Source organism: Scardinius erythrophthalmus (assembly GCF_964197995.2).
Source record: "Scardinius erythrophthalmus genome assembly, chromosome: 13".
NCBI lineage: Eukaryota > Metazoa > Chordata > Actinopteri > Cypriniformes > Leuciscidae > Scardinius > Scardinius erythrophthalmus.
Window position 1 is genome coordinate 11,178,464 of NC_138233.1, and position 23,349 is coordinate 11,201,812.

The window sequence follows — 23,349 nt, forward strand, 5'->3', positions numbered from 1 at the left end:
AAAAAAATAATATATATATATATATATATATATATATATATATTAAAATGACAACAAAACTTGATTGCTAACATTTTAACTAAATTAAAATGGATTGTATGAAAATTAAAAAGGTTTCAAGCTCAAAAACGGATATAAAAGTAGCACCTTGGATAAAACCACTGGAGCGCTGAAACTTTTGGACCCCACTGACTTTCATTGTATAGTCAAAAACAGCTGAAAGCAAGAACATCGTATAAGTTTGTAACAACATGGAGGCTAGTAAATGATGACAGCATCAGCACACCAGCATCCAAAATACAATATGCCAGCAAAGCGGATCATTTCAACAGGGACATAACAGCACAATTCATCTGATTGTATTGTATTGATAAGCCATTGATAAGGCTTTATCAGTTGTTTACAAGTAGTGACTCATGCAGGGTCTTAAAAGACATGGCTGATTAATAAAAGTGTTTACTTAGTGTTTTACCATCAGCCTGTGTTATACATTCGACTTTTGCCGCTGTCTGTTGTATTGATAGACATCTTGTCTTTTCAATGTGGTGTGCAGCTATTCAGTGTTTAAAACGTGTTTCTTGTCCATCTGAAAATGTGTGTAGCATGTAAATGACTGCTGCTTTTTGTACAAAATGTAAATATATATTGTATAGAATTATTTTTATCTAGCCAAAGATGTCGTAGGAGCTCCTTGGTTTCCATAGGACATATCATTACTTATACTGTGAGATGCAAAGGCAGTCCTGGTGTTTTAATTAGAGACATCTGTCAGTCATTTTAATTGTCTTTCTTTTTCAAAGCCACAGGAGGAACAAAGTGATAATGTCAAATCTGTTACTTTGTTTTTATTCTTGGATCATTAGAAGGTCTAGTTCACAGATTTTATTGAAATAACTCACTTTACAAATAGAAACCCATGCATTATATTTGGTCATCCTTATTTTTATATTTTAATCTGAAACTTTCTGCCTGCACGCACAATGCCATCTTCATTCAGGGAGTTATATATAAAGATGTAGTGGGATGAATTTCACATCAAGAGGTTATATTTCAGGCTATATTTCAACCCAAAAATTTAAATAAAGAAATAAGAAATTATGTTTTGTTTTATGAAAATACAATAAAGCCATATTTAGGACATTAAAGAATTTTTGCCCTGTGCCATTTAAACACATTTTCTGCCCAAATTCTCCATAAAGCAAAAAATATATATATTTGATTTAAATAGTAAAGTGTTCAAAAATATAGTATTTAGTGTATTATATTTAATGATGCAGATTTTAATTGTAAAAAATTAAATAAAAATTGGAGTGAAATATGACCTGACATGTTTTAGTGAGTAACCCAGATGCTATTTGATTGATATAATGAGCAGTTCATGGACTTAAGGGTTTTATGTTGGATGACTTTGCATAGGGGACACATTTAAAAGAGCTGTCGCATAATTATTAATAAAACAGCATTAGTGAGACTCTCACAGTGCTTCTCTCCTACATGTGGAAGTGTATAATTTACATCTGTGATCATTTACAAATATTGTTTTCTGATATTGCCAACCCACCAAATGAAGAGGATATTTTCATGTTTCCCTTGAGAAAGTCCTGTTTTTGTGACAAGTATTTCAAAGAGACTACCTTTCATTTTATGAATGTAAAGATGACAAATAAAATAATAATAATAATAAACATTCCTGGCATTTCACTGTTCGATTGCAATGCTTCCTCAACTCACTATATCAGAAAGTGTTTGTCAGTGATGAAGCTGTTATATATTGCTTTGTGCAAAACTCACCTGTCGGTAATGATTCACAGGTGGGAGAATGTACGGTGTCAAGAACTATGACATTATAAGGATGTGATTCACTCATTCCAATGGTGATGATACCTCTATTTTTAATAGCCTACATACATTCGTTCTCCTACATACATTCTGTGCTTCACTAATCGTCACTGTTTCTAGTAAAACAAAAACACAACTGCCCTATAACATTCATTTATTTATTTTAATATATATTTTTTTTAATAACTAATTTATATCTTGTGAGACTGATACAGTACTGATACGTGAAGATATAGGTAATCACATTCCAGAATTAAATTTTCTTCTATGAAGTGGGAAAGAGTTATTAGGTGAGCATCACACTAAACACGACACAGGCTGTTACAAAAGATAAATAAATATCAGCAGCTATTCAGTGTTTAAAATGCTTTTTCTGTAAATCAGAAAAATGTTTCTTGTCCATCTGAAAATGTATGTATAGAATGTTAAGGCTGCTGCTTTTTGTACAAAATGTATAGCCTAAATATTGTATAGTATCATTTTTATTCAGGTTCTTAACAGATATTGTAGGAGCTCTTTGGTTTCCATAGGACATATCATTACTTGTACTGTGAGGTGCAAAGGCAGTCCTGGTGTCAGTCATTTTAATTATCTTTCTCTTTCAAAGCCACAGGAGGAACAAGGGGATAATGTCTACTCTGTGTATTCTTGGATTATCAGAAGTTCAAAGAGTTTACACAGTTTAAAACCGGGACAATCAATTTCACGGCCACCTAGCTAGTCCATTAAAAGCCCTAAGCAGACCGAACCAGATACACAAACGAATACATTTAAAGTCCTTAAATAAAGAACAAGCAGTTCCACAATTCCTGCAGGATTGTTTTCTTGGGGGTGCCTGAATCAATAACTTCAATATCCTGCATTTATTGCATTTTATTTTTTAATTTTCCATTTTACCTTAAAACTATACATCTAAAGACCATATAGTAAAGTGTGCACAGTTATTAAGCATGTTATCAATTTCACTGAACATCTTTATTACCTTATCAGCTCTTTTAATCAATAACGGTTTATTAAAACCTGCCGACTGACAGTCCACCTACTGGCCGGAAAAGATAATTAGGGCTTTAACACTTTATTTTCTCTTTTTCATCACCACCACTAGGCTAGGGCAAATAAAGTGAAAGAATTTATATTAAAATCCATATTATTTGACGTCTATTACGTGCGATCTTCAAAAAGATCAGGGGCTTTCGACTTAAAGCACCAAAGTAGCAACTCACCAATATGTTGTTGTCTTCTGAGCTATTCTGGGTTGTGTGTGAAGTCCGTGGTCTTTTGCTTCAAATTTAAAGGAATAATTCACCGAAAATTATCCCACAATTTACTCACTCTCAAGCCATCCTAGGTCTAGGCCTATGTGACTTCTTTCAGCCGAACACAGTCACATAATAATCGCTGAAGCTGTTGATGAGGAGCTGAATATGTTCGCAACTGAGATCTAATTCCTCAGTATTCCTCAAATGTAAAATTTGATCTGTACATCATGGTAGAGAAAGCTGATTACATGCACACAGGGAAAGTAACCGTGAAGACATTGAATTTAAAGTCAAATTGATTGAATCGGCTTTTCCGCATATGTACTGGCTCTGATAATCATCACATATACTTAGCTTGCTCAATTTCTGTAAATCTAATTTTGTGAATGAATGACTCTCTCAGCCATTGCTCTGGTCTTCGTCAACAGCCGCTTGCACCCCCTGCTGGTGAGACCGACCTGACTAACAGATGGAGATTATGAATCAGTACTCTACTGCTATTCCTGCAGTTCCCGGATGTGCAATGTTACATTTTCTGTCGAATTTGACCCACTGAATTTGTAAAAGCGAATTTGTAAGAAATAAAATTGATCGAAGATTGCCTGTCGAATATAATAGGTTGAATTTTCAAACAGACCAAATATTTTTGGAAACGAATTCTGAAAGGTGAATATGGATTATATAATTTTTAATAATGAAAATGTGTGTGAAATATTTTGAATTTAAATATCCACAGCTTAAATATACGACCATGTTGGATTTCAGCTCATGTAAATGCAAGCCCTAAAAAATTCAATGCATTAAAATGCAATCATGGTTAATGCAATGCATTTTTTTTTTCAATTAGTGCAATTCAACAAGCGTTTTTGTTTCAAATACACTTGTCATTAATTTTCTTCCATTCCTCGTTTCATCAGAAGTACAACTTAGTTTTCTACTATAACGGTGCATTCACACAGGGTGTCCACGTTAAAGGGTTAGTTCACCCAAAAATGAAAATTCTGTCAGTAATCACTCACCCTCATGTTGTTCCAACCCCGTAAGACTTTCATTTATATTCGGAACACAAATTAAGATATTTTTTATGAAATAATTTTGCGCGTGTCCGTTAAGTCCATGAGACCTTATAGGGTGTCCCATTTGTCATTTTAGGTTTGAGAAGGGTGCTCACGAGCACCCCCTTTGACGTCGACATGCGCCCTCGATGCCCTTCTTCCCGCCAGTCAAAGTGGCGTTATGTCACGAAAGTGCGGACTTGTAGGAAGACCGCAAGTGCTTAGGGGGCCATTTGGGACAGGGCCTCTAGGCTAATATTGCCCACAACCCATTGCGCTTTGGTGGAGGATGCGATAAAGAACTACAAACACGTATAAAACGTGTTAAAAAAAAACATGGCATGGTTTACAGAGGTATAAATGCATCATTATGCAAACATAAGGAGAGTCTCTGCATGAAAGACCGACTGACAGATCAATGCGCTTCTTATTTTCTCTACAAAACGGTAGAAATTTCATTTTAATGAAATGTGAAGGATGTTAACTGTGATAAAATGATTGACAGGCCAGTTTGACAGGATGCACGTAATGCGACATAGTATCCTTTAAAGACACAATTTTACTACGTGACAGTAGGCTATGTCCCAACGCTTGTCTAGCCTACTCTTCTGCTGCTACACACTCAAAAGTATTTACTTTTTCTTCACAAAAAGAGTAGGGCACATGAGTTTATATTTTTTAATAAACACTGCAATATTCAATAGAAACAAGGTAAGGTTAATTTTCATTAAAACATTTTGTCACAATGCAAAAACAAATCTGTAATGGTCCCCAAAATAGGCTTCTTCATTCTTTTTATTGTATTGTATTTTAATAAATTTTTTTATTTTATTTAATTTTATCTTATTTTTTTTACACTCTCTCTCTGATATCAGATTGTAGAGCGCCTCCTGCGGTCGAAATTAAACGTTTGCCTGAAAGCTAAACAGAATGACAGTTATGCCACGCTATCCTGAACACGTTGTAACCGGTTGTAACTCTTATCCATATGAGCTCATGATCAGCAGTCATTCCTGGTTTTTCCGGCGCGTTTTTCTGACGTCATTCTGACCTGCGCAATAGACTTAATAGGCTGCTCAACTTACGTTTGTTATGACACCTATTTTGTAACAAGGTAAACAGGGGTGATATTTGTTTGTCCACACTTAACCTGGAAAAGCACGGGAAGCACTTGTCCAGAGCCACAGCTGCACATTCAGCTCCGTAAATGTTTCCAGCCTGTAGATATTCCCTCCAAGGTACTGTCACACTTTCCCTACCATGTAAGTTAGCCTGAACGCTAGCAGAACGTTGTAAACCTTTTATTCTGTTAACCCGAAAGCATGTTTACTGTCCTGTTAAGTTGTTATTATCCATGCATGCACGGGACATGCCATGTTTCGTGTTTTAAACTATAGGTTTATTCGTCTAGCTAGCTAAAACAACCCTGTTCAGTACACAGGGAAAGTAGGGCAAAGGTCACTCGAATATTGGTCAGATCTGTCCTTGTGTCTGAAGTGAACAGTTTGATAACGCGTTCCAATATTTTAACATATGCATGAAACAGAATTTTGTGAGCAAAAAAATACAGCTTACAAGTCTGTCTGCTTCTTTTAGATGAGTAAGTTACCTTAGTTGGCCTGTTACTTAAGAGTGGATTTTGTAACAGCTTATCCTGTTATACAAAGTTGATCCATTTATTTTGAATGGCCAATATACAGTATATACACAGTGTGTTTGTAAAACTATACTATGGGGTAATTCAATATGTAAAGTCACCATGAAATCAAATTTTTTTATGGAATATTGCAGTATTTATTATAAATGATTTATCCGTGCACATATATTTTTTTCCACATGCCCTTGTAATTTTTAGTGAAAATAACTTCCTCCCTCTCTCAGCGACATGTCTTCTCTTCTCTGATGACCTATTTATTGGAGCGAGGGCAAAACAACCTGTGTTTTTCTTTGCAGCATGGAGGTGTATACATGCACTAAAGGCGGTTCAAGCGGAGCATGTCGCACCTCAGTTGTACTCCTCACGGTGTTCCTCCTCATCTGTGCCACGAATTACCACTCATTACACAGTGTACCCCAGAGATAAGGACCCACGATGGGAAGGTCAGTTCTGTGATATGTTATCTCATCAATGTATGATCCCCTTTAGAGGTGAGAGTGAACACAGAGGCTGGAGAAGTCTTGCCACATGCTGAGGAGAGAGATGAAGACATAAAGAAATTCAGAATGCATTTTATTTACTGGTCGGGAAAACCTTGGAATTTATGAGAGAATTAAAACATTGGTCACACTGTTTATTAGGTGACCTTGACTACTGTGTGCTAATATTAAATACCTACAAGACTATGGATTTAAATGTTGTTCTGTAAAATTCCCACATTTCCTGCTGAGTTTGAGGAATGTTTAGTGTTAGTATTAGGGGGTAGAATTGGGCTCAGGGGTAAGGGTTTGGGGTACGGTTAGGGGTAAAGTTAACAAAGTACAAATATTAATTTAATGAAAGTATTTTAAATGTAATTACAATGCACCAACATAATGTACTTAATACGTATATTGTATCAAATGGTATGTAAAGCGTAACCGAAACGTTTTTAGGCATGTAGAGCCCAATTCACACCGTACCGACAGACGGCAACAGACACTTGGTCTGGTTTTGTCGGATCAGCGTGTTACCCCCTGTCAGAGTCTGTTGCCGTCTTGTCGGAGCTGGATTTCGCCGATTAAACATGCTGATTTGGGATTTGAATGTTGGAGAAGTGACGTGCTGTAATCTGGTGACTCTCAGCGTTGTTCTGCATCTGTCAGTGTGAAAAACAGTGTGAATTGTCCTTAAAAGACAGAAATACTGTAAATGGTATCAAAATATTTTCATTATATAGTTATAGATAGTTATTGGTATTTGTGAGTCATTGTGTAAAGTAAAATTGCCCACAAGCCAGCATTATTTCAGTTAAGTGCCAAACTGAAGACATTTCTAAACTATAATATTTTAATACAATTACTTTGTACTTAATACGGTGTCTGCACCAGACGCAAGCGGCGCGACGAAAGCAAACAGAACCCATTATAATCCACTATAATCAGTGATGCTGTCCACACTGGATGCAGCGCCTCGCTCTATTTCTGACGTATTTCAAGCACCTGTGCTAACTCTGATACAAAGAACAAATTTGCAACAGTCGCTTTGTTCGTGTCTGGTGTGAACAGCTTCTGGCTGTTGCGGCACGACACGTTTTTTGCCTTGGAAGTCAGTATGAGTTTACTAATAAATGTGTGTATATAGTAAATAATAAACAATTCTCTATTGTATTAAAAATGATGATTGACACTGTGATTGTCTGTTTTCATATTACAGGGGTGGAAATGGAACGGTTCGCTGATGAGGCAGACGTTGTCATTGTTGGTGGCGGTCCAGCCGGCCTGTCAGCAGCCATTCGGCTGAAGCAGCTGGCCAATCAGCATGAGAAAGAGCTGCGGGTTTGTGTAGTGGAGAAGGCGTCTCAGATCGGAGCACACACATTGTCTGGAGCCTGTCTAGAGGTCACTTCACTCAATGAGCTTATTCCAGACTGGAAGGAGAGAGGGGTACAAACAAACACATACATACTGTCCCAATTGGGATCTGTGAAAGAATTGCAAATGCTATATTGCTTTTTTAAATGAAAAATAAACATGTATTAAAATGACTTTCAAAAATCTGGAAAATATGTTGGCATTCTGGTTTACTATGATGTATTATGTGTTTTTATATGCATTTTCTGATTGTCTTGACGAAAAAATTATGTCCATGAAGGCCAAGACACTGATTTTGATTCATGTCTAACAGGCGCCACTGAACACTCCAGTCACAGAAGACAAATTTTCCATTTTGACAGAAAAATACCGCATTCCTGTTCCAATATTACCAGGTAGGAGACTGTCATTCTTGCATCTGGCGCAATTTAGAGAGTTATACAGCTTCACTCAATGTGACTTTCAAAATGTCAAAACTAATATATTAATGGTCTTCATGTGTCACAGTGTCCTAAATGGTTTTCTTTTAGAGCTAGTCATATGGATGCAATTAAATGCAATTTGTGAATGCAGGACTTCCAATGAATAACCATGGAAACTACTTAGTTCGTCTGGGGCATTTTGTACGCTGGCTCGGGGAGCAGGCAGAGGAGCTGGGAGTGGAGCTGTATCCAGGCTACGCGGCATCTGAGGTCAGAACGCCTTCCTTATCCGAATGCTTATATTGATGCAGTTAACTTTTATTAATTAGACCTGCTTTTGTACTGTAATTTGTATTATGAGTTATCATGTGCTTTACTTTTTAAAGATCTGGATTGGTAACAGAAATGTTGTAGGTTCAAACCCCATAAGATGATCCATTCACTATAATCACTGTCCCTGGAATAAGTTACTTAACTTCAGTACTGTTGTTCCTGTAGTAAGCAGGTTTTCCATGGTCATGGAAAACTTGGAAATATCAGGAAATTTTAAAATGGTGATTTACAAATGTCATGGAAAAGTCTGTGACATACATTTGTGTAGTTATTCTCAGATTGTCTTGATATAATACACTCTGTGACTGCAGTTTCTATTAAATAATTTAAAGAAAAAAAAATAAAGGAATCAAAAACAACTGATGAAGTCATAGAATATAGGACGTTTATTGGTTAAAAGCAGAGGCAACACTTAATAAGGGTTCTGTAAGTTTCTGTAGATAAAAGTAATGATTTAAAACAATGTTTTCGCTGCTGCACAATAAAAAGATGAAAAAAGAGAAGTCACTGTGAGATAGAAAGTCATAATTTTGAGATATTTGCAGTTATGAGATATGAAGTCATATTGTGAGAGATTAAAATTCTCATTGAGACATATAAAATTGCTTTGTAAGACAAAGTTATAAGTCACATTATGCCATATGAAGTTGCATCTGTGAGTTATTGTCACTATTATAATTAATAAAAAAAACTTTTTTCCATTTTACCCGGAGATGGGAACTTTTATAGAAATCGCTAAACAAGTAAATTGATTTCTTATTGTAACATCCTGTTGACTTATGTAAACTTTTGTGAATTTGTCTTTTACACCAGGTGCTGTTTCATGAGGATGGAAGTGTGAAAGGAATTGCAACCAATGATGTTGGCATATCTAAAGATGGGTCTCCAAAGGTTTGTCATCATCACCATAAGGTTTTATATATCAATGCACCTTCCAGAATAGAATATGCAATGGAAGATGGATGAAACGTTTTTTTTTTCTCTAAGTACACATTTCAAACACACCTTTTTGATTTATGTGATTTATATTCATAAGAAAAATGCTATAAAAGGCTAAATTACTTTCTGAACCACAGCGGAAGATGCACTGTAAGAAAAAATAAAAGGGTAATTCTTGTTAAAGTGATTCTGATGTGCAAAAAGCATATTTGTGTGCTATTACCACCACATTTCACGCTCTGTTAAACTCTCCAGGATGTGTTTGAGAGAGGCATGGAGCTCCACGCTAAGGTCACTCTGTTTGGGGAAGGCTGTCACGGGCACCTGGCCAAGCAACTCTACAAGCAGTTCAATCTCAGGGAGAACTGTGAGCCGCAGACATACGCTATTGGACTCAAAGAGGTACACGAACTTGCTTGCTTGGGTGATGCGTTAAACTTGCATACATAAACATTTCCATGTTCAGTTTGATGTCCCCTTTCACTGACAATTGTAGTGATATCAGCTAGTTAATATTTGCACAAGGGGTCAGTGCTTTCATTTGAAAGCTTGAGCTCATTAGTCTCATCAGCATGTAGTGTTAATATTATTAATATTTTATACTGATATATAATACAGGTTTACGTTATAGGGATACACTGATGTATTGACCAATAATCAGTATTGGTCGATAAAAGCAATTATTTACCATCGGCCTTCGTAAGATTGATTAAAAACAGCCGATGATCAGGGCCGATTATATCCTGTCAATCAAAATGGGGTGGAAAAACATCTTAGACTACAATTTGGCTCTATTTGACCCTATTTGATAGGTCCGTGGTTTCTTTATTTGTAGCTTCTCTCCGATTCAATGATCGCAAAGAGCTTTGTGCTTTACTCCTGATTAAAGTCTCAGCTTTCAAATTCTATCAATTTTATCAGGAATTTCAAACAATAAATGCCGTTTTGTTCTTAAATGCTACTTGACAGATCTCAGTAAGCGCAACTTATAGCACAAAAAAGCATGAATGAACATCAGGAGGTATGTTGAAAGATACAGTACAACTTCAATCAGTTTTTAACCGCAGAAAGATGTCAATAAAACAGCTTGTGAGCAATGTCACTTAAAGTTGCATTTAATTAAAGAAAGTTACCCAATGTTCACAGTTTGTTAGTTAGCTATAAAACACTATAGAGGAGCTTATTTACTGTTAATTATATGTATTATTGAATACATTTTTCATGAAGACAATTGTTAATGAAAACGAACTTATGTGCAACTGAGTTGTGTACATTATTTCAGTTTTTATTTGAGTGTAATTATTAAATCTGAAAATAAATAGCAGTTGAATATAAAGGTTTGAGCTTTGTTGTTAATTTGAACCTCTAGTATTATAGTAATGTATTAACTGAGATGGTTATCTGTGTAGTTTACAGCATTAGTTGGGAGAGTTTTTTTCTTTCTTTAAGAAAATCAAACTATCGATATGGTCAGATATCATTTTGAGTAATCGGCTCTCGCTATTGGCGTTTAAACTTAGTATTGGTGCATCTCTGTTATGTTATTATATATAAATTGTTCATATTTAAATAATAACATTAATATATTAGTTATAATAATTACATTTTATTTATTATATTATACACATTTAATACATAATTAACATTATTTAATATACAAAAAAAAAAAAACACTGCTTTTTCTAGCTTTGGGTTATCGATGAGAAGAAGTGGCACCCAGGACGGACGGAGCACACGGTTGGCTGGCCTCTGAACAGGAACACATATGGAGGCTCCTTCCTGTACCACCTCAATGAGGGAGAACCACTGGTGGCCCTGGGGTTTGTTGTAAGTTATATTGTTTCTGAACCTTCTGGGTCAAACCCTGTTTGAAGTATTTCAATGGACTCGCAAGTGTCCTCTTTGAAGCCTTAATCTTAAAACTAAATGTTCTGGAGTGATGTCTTTGTCAGAATGCTTTGATCTGTAGAGATATCATTGACCTCATTCATCATGTTCTTTCATGAGCTAAAATGATGCGCTAGAGTGTGAAAAGGCTTTGAACTTTGAAATTGTTCCTGGTTATGAGGACATTTTCCTGTTGATAATATAGCATATCAAAATTACTTTTTTTTTTCAATCGCTTTTTAAAGAGGCATTTCATGGAATGCTTGTGATTCATAGAGACTAGTCTCAATTCCAGAAGTCATGAGGACTTCTGCAGTGATGACGGATACTCAGGATGGTACTTGTCTGATTGGTCACAGTTGTCTGGAGATACAGTGCAGCGTTTGATTGACAGAACTGTCAAATCTCATGATTGCTCTGAATTATTTTCCCTTAAGTATATTTCGCTTGCTGAACTGTTAGTAGTTAGTAGTACTGAGCAGTTTTGAGATATACAGTGTTGAAGATACACTACCGTTCAGAAGTCTGTGGTTAGTAGTTGTTGTTTCCAATAAGCTTGATAATAAAAGGAAATGTTTTAAATTCAAATATTTTAATTGATTTAAATATTTTACAATGTTTAAATTGTCATAAAATTTTACTATTTTTACTGTATTTATTATCAAATAAATTCAGCTAATGAGCATACAACTTTTTTTCAAAAACAGTTGATTTTTAATTGTGCATACTCATCTTCAGTTTTTAATATCGCTGTATCCTCAAAGCCCCGTTGTCCAGCTCGTCTTAGCTGGCAACAGTAACCGAGGAGCGCGGAGCTTTGCGAAGGGTCTGTGCAGTTATTCTGCTATGGTAAACTGCAAATGTTTGTTTGTCTCCTCAGGTAGGTTTGGACTACACTAATCCCTACCTGAGCCCGTTCAGGGAATTCCAGCGTTGGAAACATCACCCCTTGATAATGTCTACCCTGGAGGGTGGCAACAGGATAGCATATGGAGCCAGAGCCCTTAATGAAGGAGGTTTCCAGGCATGTCGGCGACTTGAAATTCTCAACGTAAATTATTCTTCTTTTGTTTAACTTCTCACATCCATGATCTCCCCTCCAGTCGATTCCTAAACTGACCTTCCCAGGCGGCATGCTGATAGGGTGCAGTCCGGGCTTCATGAACGTGCCCAAGATCAAAGGCACACACACGGCCATGAAGAGTGGCATGTTGGCAGCCGAGACAGCCTTCATGAAAATCACAGATGAGAATCTGCAGTCGGAAACAGCAGGTGGCCAACCCAGACATCTTTGCAAATTAGCTGAGGTGTAACTCAGAATATTAAAGGTGTCCTAGAGTATTTTTTGTGTGCATTTTTCTCTGCTAGGTCTCTATATTCCTGAATATGAAGAAGCTTTTAAAAAGTCCTGGATCTGGAAGGAGTTGTATTCTGTGAGGAACATCAGACCGTCATTCCATAATTACTTTGGACTCTACGGAGGGATGGTATACACCGGAATCTTCTACTGGATTTTTAGAGGAAAAGAACCATGGACTCTGAAGCATAATGGTAAGAACTGAGAAGTGGTTGCTTGTTAATAACAAAAGCTTTTCCTTCATACCATTGTATCAAAGACAACATTGCAAATAGATGCAAAATCATTATTCTGAGCTATAAGGTCATTGAACACAAAGATTATGGTAAAAAAATTATATTTTGAAAAGTTTATTTATGAGCTAATTATTTTGATTATCATTGAATGGATTTATGGATATGAATGTGTTTGCATTATTGATGTAAATTATGTAAATGTGAATTTATTTGCATTTATTTAATTTAACTGATTGTACATATTTATTGAGCACAGGAAATGGGGAAAAGTGCATTTTATTAAAACAAATGCTTGTCCTAAAGGTCTGGACTGTGCTCAGCTGAAGCCGGCGAAGGACTGTACACCCATTGAGTACCCAAAGCCTGATGGGAAGATCAGCTTTGATCTGTTGTCATCTGTAGCCTTGAGTGGGACTAATCATGAGCATGACCAGCCAGCCCATCTGACGCTCAAAAACGACAGTGTTCCTGTGGCCCAAAACCTTGCGATTTACGACGGTCCCGAGCAAAGGTTCTGTCCGGCTGGTATGTAACTGTTTCTGCTACACATACCAATGAATGGAAACTAAATGGTAACCTCCTTGTTAGACTTTTGGTTGCACACAATAAGTTGATGAAAACATCTGGTGAACAAGCTGACACATTTTATCCCTCCTGTCCCACAGGTGTGTATGAGTATGTTCCTCTTGAGACGGGTGACGGCATGAGATTACAGATTAACGCACAGAACTGCGTCCACTGCAAGACATGCGATATAAAAGACCCCAGCCAGAACATCAACTGGGTTGTGCCTGAGGGCAGCGGCGGACCAGCATACAACGGCATGTGATTTCAGCATTACATATTTTTATTATCATCATTGGGGAACATTGCATAGGTTCATAATCAATGCTTTTAAAGACTTGAGAGTCCTTCTGATGTGCCTAAGGGACAGAATGTCCTCATATCCTGTGATATGAGCTTGAAGTGTAATTACATAAAGTGGCTTTGTGTATTTCAGGTTTGATAATTGAATGCATTGAAAGAATTTTGCATATAACGTCTGTCTAAGGAATGTGTCATAAAAGACAAAGGAGTGTGTTGGATTGACAACCAGTTGACATTTTAGCTCACCGTGATGCGGTTAACTGTAAACTGACAGTTTTGTATATATTGTCAAAACTAACTGGTAGAAATAAATTAATTGTCACAATCTGTTGGTTTGTTTTCTAGAACTAAAAACACAAAAATCTTAAACATGAATCTTTGAACATGTTAATTGTTTTAATCCACACAACTAACATGGCAAATTCCTATTTCACAAATAAACAAATGTTTTGCTGTTTTAGTCAGCGATCGATCGATAGAATGAATGAACAGCAGTTAAGACAAATTAACCCAGGAATTTTACTTTTTGCAAAGTCACTCTTTAGGGTCAGCTCACTAAAAATGCACAGAAACTTTGTTCCTTAGCTCATCTCACACACGGTACAGATCATATGAAGCTCTTTCCAAACCTTAATTTTTACCTTTAAATTAGAGACTTCAAGCAAGGCATTTTTTTTTACCCAGCTATACACTTACTAAGACACAAGTGCAACATAAATGAGCATATGCAGGTAGGACGGTGTGGAGTGAGGTCACTGCAGTTTCCTTTACGCAAACATTTTGGCATAAATCTTCTTTTCTTTCTCCTTCTCTTCTTTCACTTGCTGCTTCACTTTCAGCATTTCATTTCCAATTGCTTGAATCGAGGAAAGGAAAATGTTAAAAAAGAAAACTATTCACAAATCATAATCAAAGATATTTTTTAAAACTAAATTTAACAAATAATAGATTTGTAAAGAGCTGGCTAACCTTTGTCATCTGGTGCAATCTCCTGTGCTTTCTTCAGATCGATCTGCGTTTAAAAAGACAAAAGATAAGTGCTCTAAAAGTCAATCCCCAGAAACAAACTGTCATGTAAATGAGAGCAATTTCCTAATATTAAAAGACTGATTTATTCAAATACAGTACTTATTAAAATGTTATGACATTTTACCTCGGGTCTTTGTGCGGAGTAATTGGACTGATTATGTCTAATATAATGTTATTTTAGTATCATTGTGCTAAAAATTCTTTTTTTTTTTGTAATGTCAAATAAAATAAGTTAATTTTTGTTTTAGTTATTTAGTGCATAAATTTTAACTAAATTATAATGAGAAATGTTTCCTTGGTAACTAGCTGAAATAGTCTTTCCTATTGACTTTCCTGAATAACAAGTCCTGTTAACTAGTTCTAAATTAAACTGTCAAAGATAATTAATAATGCATCATTTTTTTGAAGCCTGAAAGCTCCAATCTATTTTTCCACCTGCATGGATAGAAAGAAATACCACATCCTTCATAATTTCTTCTTTAATGTTCCGTGGAAGAAAGTCATACATGGTTTGGAACGACATGAGGGTGAGTAAGTGATGCCAGAATTTCATTGTTTTCTGTAAGGTGTTTAGGCCAGTGGTTCTCAAACTATTTATCAGAGAAGTAAAATAAAATGAAAATCTAATTGACCAAAAGCACCAAGATCAATTAACATTTTTCTTAAGTCTCTTTAGCTACAGTGAGCACTAGAACTGTAAGAAACTATTTCCCCAGATTTGCGCTCTTCTCATTTTTTTGCTTGCCGCCCTAAAAAGTTTGAGAACCACCGATTTAGAGTGAGATAAATGTGTATTTCACTCAGTGTAGTGTTTGTACCATGGCCTTGTTGAATTCTTTAAGCCCCTGCCAGGCTTGAGCTCTCCTGAACAACGCTTTAGTGTTTGACTGGTTCAGCTCCAGAGCCTGAGAAAAAGAATATTCCCATGTTATAATAAATAAAACATCACAATCACCACACAAACCAATAGAAAATACAGTTTTAGGGTGTGTTCACACTTGGCAGGTTTGGTTCGATTAAAGCAATCACTGGGTATGATCCCTCTTTTATTTCGGTTCATTTGAAGTGTAAATTGAATTGTGAACGCAGCTATCTAAACCTTTTCAGTGGGACTCTGATAAACAAACTCTAGTGCGGTCTGACTGAAATAGGAACGCAACACGGACCAAAGACATCTAAATGAACCAAAAACAGGATGTAATGTCACAAGATGTGACCCTTAAAAGGACCTGGGGCCTCATTTATAACCATTGCGTAGTGCGTACGCACAAAACAGGCCCTGAAAAAGGCGTACGCCACTTCCGACGCACAAGTTGTGATTTATAAAAACAAACTTGACGGGAAAATTTCCGCACCTGCACGCAAACTCTGACCCATGCGTACGAACGTTTTGTAGATGGAGCAGTTTGGCGACACCGATGGTGAGCTGGATTTAAGTGTCTTTTTGGTCACTTTTAGACAGAAAATCTAAAGAAAATTAAACATATACAGAAAGATAATACAAATATAATTTCACTCACCAAGCATGTCACTTGAAGCAAATATCCATCCCTTCTTAAATGTCCGCGCCAGCGTTGGGCCGTTTAGTGAAACTGACGCAAATAACAGTTTAAATAAATAAAATAATGATTTAAACTATGTTTTACTTCTGATATAAACATTTAGATTAAATATGCCATTCAAATTAATGGAGTTAAACACTTAAACATGAAATCATTACTGAGAAGTTACAACATTTTTTATATTCAATCAATAGAAATATTTGTTGTGGATGCGATGTTTTGGAACATTTTTCCTGTGGCGTGGTGTGTTTTAATGTTTTAACCACAGAGATAATTGCTTATGATAATACCAGATTGTCTGAGAAAATAGTTTCGTGCAAATAATGCCCAAGGCCTATCTGTTTCCATTAAAAATATAAATCAATTAAAAATACAATTCGGCCAGGGGAAAAGATTGAGAAATTTTTGAATTTTACACTATTTGATTTATGTATTCAAAAACAAGGCAAGGATAGGCAACTACTTGATTTTTATTAATGTAATGTGTTTTGTATCGTTAAACGTTATTACGTGGATGAATAATCATATGCAAATGATATGCAAATGAGGATCTGCATAGTAAAACTAGGCGTTGTAAGCTCCATATATGGTTATTTTGGGGTGGAGACGCATGTGCGCACAATCTTCCGCTGACTGGGATTTATAAAGCGAATTGTGCGCAGGTTCTGGCATACGAACGGTTTTATAAGTCTGAATATTTTTTGGCGTACGCCATTTTTGGCTTTCGGGCGCACGAACAGTTTTAGTAAGGTTCCTACGCACAGTTTTATAAATGAGACCCCTGGTTCTTCTTGTCATAGAATCTGCACTGGCCACTACAGTTCAGTACAGGACAGGTGTCATAACCGTCATCTCCTTGCAGCATATCTTTGGTCTGTGACTCCTTTACGCATTTTATAAGTTCTCAGCTAGTAAATATACCACCATATGCATTTACACATACAAGCACATTTAACCCAGAACACAGCATTGTTTTAAATGTTCGGTCTTTAAAATATACATCTTAAAAGCTGTCCAATTAGCTTGTGACCTTATTCTTCTACCTTTTATTCTGTATCTTTAGATTATGTGTCAAAATAACAGCGTGAACGCTAAGTAAACCAGGATAAAATGTATAATTTTCTTTTTTGGTCCAGACCTAAAGAACTGAACTATAAGTGTGAACACACCTTTACAGGCCCTTTCGAGAAATTAGTCAACTTATTCCATTTCAACTGTTCCCTAAATAGAGAGACAGTGCATCTGGTGATCTAAAAATGGCAGCGACCATGACAAGGTTATTTCAAGTGCGGTGAATGGCTGAGATGTGTTATAAAAAAATCTTGAGGTCCTTTGCTTCTTATATCCTCTAACCGTAATGCAACTGGACACCGTTCAGACGGCTAAAATGTCAGAAGATCCCATATTACCTCATCACAACTCTCGAGTGCTTCTTGCCAGAGTTTGAGTTTGAGTTTGCAGGCGGCCGTGTTGAGAATGCAGCTCAGGGCCGTGGGCTCCAGCTTCTTTTGGGCACTTTCGTCGTCTAAGATGCTGGCACAAAACTCTAGATACCTGTGGACCAAAGTAACCTTTAGTGACACTGCTGGTTTACAATGATGCGTACAGACATGTCACATTCACAAATGTTATAAGCAACGTTTACTTTAGATTACACAGTGAAAGATCTTGCATATCAAGCAGGTACTTACAGGAATGTCATCATGACATGAGAGTGAATTTGAGAAAAGTGCTATGACAGCACTTTCTAAAAGGTTTGACACATTGAAATTAAGTCTAGAAAGCTTGATGTAATGAAATAATGGGGCTTAATGGCAGACTCGAGTTTTCACCTGAGAGCTTTTGAATATTTCAATATGGCTGACTGCCAGTTCTGAGCCTTGAAGAAATTATTCCCGATGTTTTTCACATCCTCTGCCACAGAAAAGACTTTGTTTGTCTAGAAAGAGAACAGATTAAGTTTTGATTGATTTGACAAATTTCTATTTTTAGCATGTGAAATTTCAGCTATCATACTATAATACTGTGTAATATAAGTATATATATATAGTATATATATGTGACCCTGGATGACAAAACCAGTCAACGAAAGTCACAAATCATCCATTGAAATATGGTTTGTTATGATACAACTATTTGAAAATCTGGAATCTGAGGGTGCAAAAAAAAAAATCGAAACATTGAGAAACATTGCCTTTAAAGTTGTCCATTTATGTTCGTGATTGTGCTGTATTCACTCACAAAAATAAACGTTTTAAATATTTACGGTAGGAAGTTTACTAAATATCTTCATAGAACATGATATTTACTTAATATCCTAATGATTTTTGGCATAAAAGAAAAATCGATAATTTTGACACATACAATGTATTGTTGGCATAAATATACCGTTGCTACTTATGACTGGTTTTGTGCTGATCCAGGGTCACATTATATATATATATATATATATATATATATATATATATATATATATATATATATATAACATGTTATTTTGAGTTGCAAATCGCAAAGGGCCATATCTACAAACACAATATTAACTTGTCATTTAAAGTTTATAAGCTTGTATATGCATATTTTGAAATATTATAGATATATACATCTTTGAAGTCGATGTCAGAGTCCTCCGGGAAGTCTGGGTATGTGTCTCCTGAGCCATCGTTAGGTGCGATGCCCCAGTCATCTCCCGCTTTATGTTCTCCACATTCAGCAATGATGCAGGGCTGAGAGAGAGAGACAGTTACAATCAATCTAAATATTCATATTCAATTGCTCACTGGAAAAAGGAAAATGTATTTTCTGTTTCCTTACTGGAGAGAGAAATGGTCACACACAATGTCAACTCCTTTCAAAAAGCTAATTTAACACCCTAGCTAGTTCACCTGTGCAGAACAGGTGACAGACTAAATTTCATGACTATTAAATCTTGATAATGGTGACTAAATGCCTGTAAAAGATCTCACACACACCTGTCCTTCAAGACCATTTAAAATTTCGGTCACGTTATATTTCTAAGCATGGTAGCAGATGTCACAACGTCATGATGCGTTTAAAGAGTGAAAAAAATGTTTGCATGCATTTAACATGGTCACCTTCACAGGATTATCTTCCTTTGTTTCCAGCCCCTCCAGCTTCTTCACCACCCCCATTCCTTTCACCACCTGGCCAAAGACAACATGTTTGTTGTCCAGATGCGGCGTGGGAACCGTGGTTATAAAGAACTGTGAGCCGTTGGTGTTGGGGCCGGCGTTGGCCATGCTGAGCAGCCCCTCTCTGTCGTGCTGGGGGAGAGACACAACCATATTAATGAAGCACCACTTCATTCAAGAGAAACACAAGGTGTATCTACTGTACGTCTCATTTATTCCTCAGAGCAGACACCAGGAAATTAGCGGATGCCTCAGGGAGATGAATCAAGTGCTGTGTTTGGTATATTTAATCTCAGAGCAATTTCTGAGCAATTACACAGACTGATGGCTCTGGTTAATTAAACAAAAGGCTCACTAAAAATAATAATTGTCACTGAATATGTGCATCGAACAAGGTTTGACGTTCATTAGAGATGGATGGGTGGTGTGACCAGAATCCTGTATCATGATTTCCACAATTTTCAGGTGCAGCGTGAACATTCTGCTGAACTACTTCTGTGTTACAGGATATGAACAACATGAGAGTGAGTAAACGATGAGACTTCTTATTCTTTACAGCAAAGGTCAGCCGGAACCGGGAACACTCCCCATAGAATCTGATGTACTCGTTACATCACAAGAAGAATGACATCTACACTAATATGAGTCTATCTCTTTATCCTGAGGTTTACCGTAGTCAGCCGGATCCGGGCTGTATCCAGATCAGATGAAGGACCTGCGCCTAGACACGAACACAAAGCAGCCTTGAAGTGTCAGCAGAGACCGTGTCAACTATACTATCCTCAGCGAAGGCCTCATCGACACGACAAAGTTATTTTCTTTTTTTACGACAAACGTTAGACTGTACAGATGAAAACTATCAAAATGATTCCCGTTCACACGCATCCGCAGAAACGACTAAAAACGCTGCATTATGCATGCCAGACACGTAATTGGCAATGTCACTCTGTAAAGAGAGACTACGCACAAAACAATCTGCATTGTAAAAAGAACTATAAATGAAGCTGACTCGACTTGACAAAGCAGCTCTGTGGTACCTTGTAGTAAAAGTTTTCATCCTCAAACTTGTCCCCGTAGATGCTCTCTCCTCCAGTTCCATTCAGATTGGAAAAATCTCCACCCTGGACCATAAATTTTTTGATGACTGAAGGGTACAATAAGAAATACAAAGTTGGTTAATTGTTTTATAGAGGATCAATGTGGTGACTAATAAGACTATTTTGCAAGCATGACATGAGCAATTCAATATTTTATAGTTCGGCATATACAAAAAAAAAAAAAAAGCTTATTCACTATAGTAATTTTAGATAGTTATACACGTCTCCATGGAAACGGGAGGTCAGGACACTCACTGCGGTGGAATGGACAGCCCTTGAAGTGCAGCGGTTTCCCGGTGCTTTTACCGATCCCTTTCTCGCCGGTACAAAGAGCACGGAAATTCTCTGCAGTTTTAGGGACCACATCAGCAAAGACCTCAAACACTATACGGCCAACTGCAAAGAGAAACAAAAACATCAGGAATTAATTATCAGATCTAGTCATCATGTGATATGTGGCTGCATATTTTGACCACTTTTATTTATGGTTTTAAGCATTTTATCTGACCATATTCAATTTGCGTTACAGATATAAATAAACTCAAAATCTACAGTTTAACTTCCCAAAGAGTTAACTTTACTCACTATAACTGAAGAGTAGAAATGAGAAGTTCTGTCATCTTTTCTTCTTATTTATTGCATTTTTTTATATACTTTATTTAACCCTACTACTGAAAAAAAATGTACTGCTCAACAGCAATGACTCAAGTAATTTAGCAAAACATTTTGGTTTGAGAAAGAGAGAAAATATATCTTCACATGTTAAAAATCACCCACATGTAGGCTACACCTATTATGGTTATCCTGTTATCCTAATAATTACATTATTACAATCTTTAATATTGTATCCCATATATTACGATATATGCAGTAGAGGACACAAAATGTACTGCACAACAGCAATGACTCGTGTATATAGTACAGAAAACACTCACTAACACAGTTCAATGGCAAAACGAGAAACTGCATGTTGCTTTTCTAAACAGTAGTGTCCCTAGTTGAGTTCAGTGCATTTATTTCTTAACTCCTTTTCTTTCTTCTAAGCAGCAGTAAAGAGGCATGTGGCAGCAGACAGAGGCATGGAGTCATTCAGCTTCTTTCTAAAGAAAAACAAAATATTCTGACCTCTTTCACCATCGATATCTACGTCAAAGAATACCCGAGGGTTGTCTGCGTTTCCAGGCTTGGCATCAGGAGTTGGGTTTGACATTTTCTTGGATTTTGATAGGGAAAAAGGTCCAATTCTAACTGGACGGGGTAACTGGAATATTCTGTGAGAAGGAAGCACCGGTGAGCTTGTAACTGGAGCATAAGTGAGCGTGTAGCGCCCTCTGCTGCTGTGGAGTCTATACGCAGAGGCGCTGTACACTGCTTTGTTTGAATGGGCCGAATTTCTATAGACCTTATGCACCAGAGAAACAAGGGCGCCGCCATCTTTGGAAAATTGTCTTTTAACTTCCGTTTTGCGGTCGCTCTGTATATTTATATGGCATTTCTGTCCAGGAGTAATTAGCTTTTTAAGTGGATTTACTTAATGTAAAGTTAACGAAAGTTATCATGAGGACTGTAATGTTTAAAGCAGATGACTTAACAAATGTAAATCGACCGGGAAGATTTTAAAACGAGCCGTTCATTAATAAACACGCAAAACGCTGTGAAAATACAGACCGGAAGTCAAAAGACAATGAGCGCAGCGCTGAAAAGGGGCGGAGCTACATAAGGTCTATAACTACCGTAATGATCCTTGACACATGAAACAAAACACATAGGCCTCCAATCCAACGACTTTACATGCTGTTAGTTTTTCAAAATGTCATCAAAATTTCAATTGATTTTGAAATGAATCAAGAGATGATTACTAGAAAGTTCTTGAAGGGGTGATATAATGCCCTTTTCACAAGATGTAAAATTAATCTCTGATGTCCCCAGGGTGTGTATGTGAAGTTTTAGCTCAAAATACCCCCACAGATATAGAACGCCGGAAGTAGCCGCGAAGCAGTGTACAGCGTCTTCCGGTAATTGCAATCACCATGGCTGCATGTTAATTATCACTGAACTACTTCGCTCTCGCGGCTCCCAAAAGTTTCATTTTTTTTTTTGTTGTTGTTGAATGGCTTAATTAAATTGTTATAACCAATTGTTTAAAATGTAATGATTTAAGCAAACATTTCTTCAAAGGTTAAACCAAACTTTTATTTTGATGGGTTGCCGTGTAGACCTTTGAGTCTCTCTGTGTTTTATGATGATAGTTTCTCTCAAATAAATAAGGCTAAAATGCTGCTGAAGTGACTCTCAGAGCGGCTGTGTTGATGAAGTGCATTAATGTTAATACTTAAGGCTGAATAAAATCGCGAGCGTCATGCGTGCCTCGGTGTGTGTTTGTGGTAAATGAAACGCGTCTGTGCCATTCATTCACAGAGACACGCAGAACATGCACGGTTCCTATTTAAATAGTCTTTATGCAGTTTAATGACAGACACTGCTCTATATCGCGATTTTATTTAAGTTTACTGTCCTACTTTTCATCTAAATGTGTAGCTAAGTAACCACCGGAAGTGAGAGTACACTGCTGGCGATTTCGAACGTTCCGAAACGAGGAAATGAGATAAAGGCCTATAGCAGGGAACGGCAACTGGCGGCCCGCGGGCCAAAACTGGCCCGTCAGCAATATTTTCTGGCCCGCCGGATTATTTTGGCAGTCCTAAATGCTGTACAAAACTCTTCCACTACTTGAGAAAAGCCGTAGTCGCGCGGCGATTTCACCGCCGCATACTGTGTGAAACGCCCATAGGGAATAATGCGGCG

At 36.8% G+C, this 23,349-nt stretch overlaps 2 protein-coding genes across 3 annotated transcripts; one reads left to right on the forward strand and one right to left on the reverse strand.

Annotated features, from left to right (window-relative positions):
• Positions 1-5,196: 5,196 nt before the first annotated feature.
• etfdh (electron transfer flavoprotein dehydrogenase) lies at positions 5,197-14,031 on the forward strand. 2 transcript variants are annotated; one of them, XM_081383160.1, is made up of 13 exons: positions 5,197-5,415; positions 6,107-6,253; positions 7,506-7,735; positions 7,977-8,058; positions 8,237-8,355; positions 9,232-9,309; positions 9,613-9,759; positions 11,044-11,184; positions 12,125-12,268; positions 12,348-12,516; positions 12,613-12,795; positions 13,141-13,362; positions 13,503-14,031. In XM_081383160.1, the coding sequence occupies exons 1-13, from the start codon at positions 5,361-5,363 to the stop codon at positions 13,664-13,666; spliced, it is 1,881 nt and encodes a 626-aa protein (XP_081239286.1). In that variant the 5' UTR covers positions 5,197-5,360; the 3' UTR covers positions 13,667-14,031. The 2 variants fall into 2 exon arrangements, with proteins under 2 accessions (XP_081239286.1, XP_081239287.1); XM_081383161.1 differs by having other exon boundaries at positions 5,197-5,391; positions 13,503-14,027.
• Positions 14,032-14,081: 50 nt separating this feature from the next.
• ppid (peptidylprolyl isomerase D) lies at positions 14,082-21,947 on the reverse strand. Its single transcript, XM_081383162.1, has 10 exons — positions 21,670-21,947; positions 20,800-20,940; positions 20,485-20,591; positions 19,391-19,579; positions 18,899-19,021; positions 18,128-18,234; positions 17,705-17,849; positions 15,552-15,638; positions 14,674-14,716; positions 14,082-14,560 (listed from the first exon to the last, which is right to left on the reverse strand). The coding sequence occupies exons 1-10, from the start codon at positions 21,752-21,754 to the stop codon at positions 14,472-14,474; spliced, it is 1,116 nt and encodes a 371-aa protein (XP_081239288.1). The 5' UTR covers positions 21,755-21,947; the 3' UTR covers positions 14,082-14,471.
• Between the last annotated feature and the right edge of the window lie 1,402 nt (positions 21,948-23,349).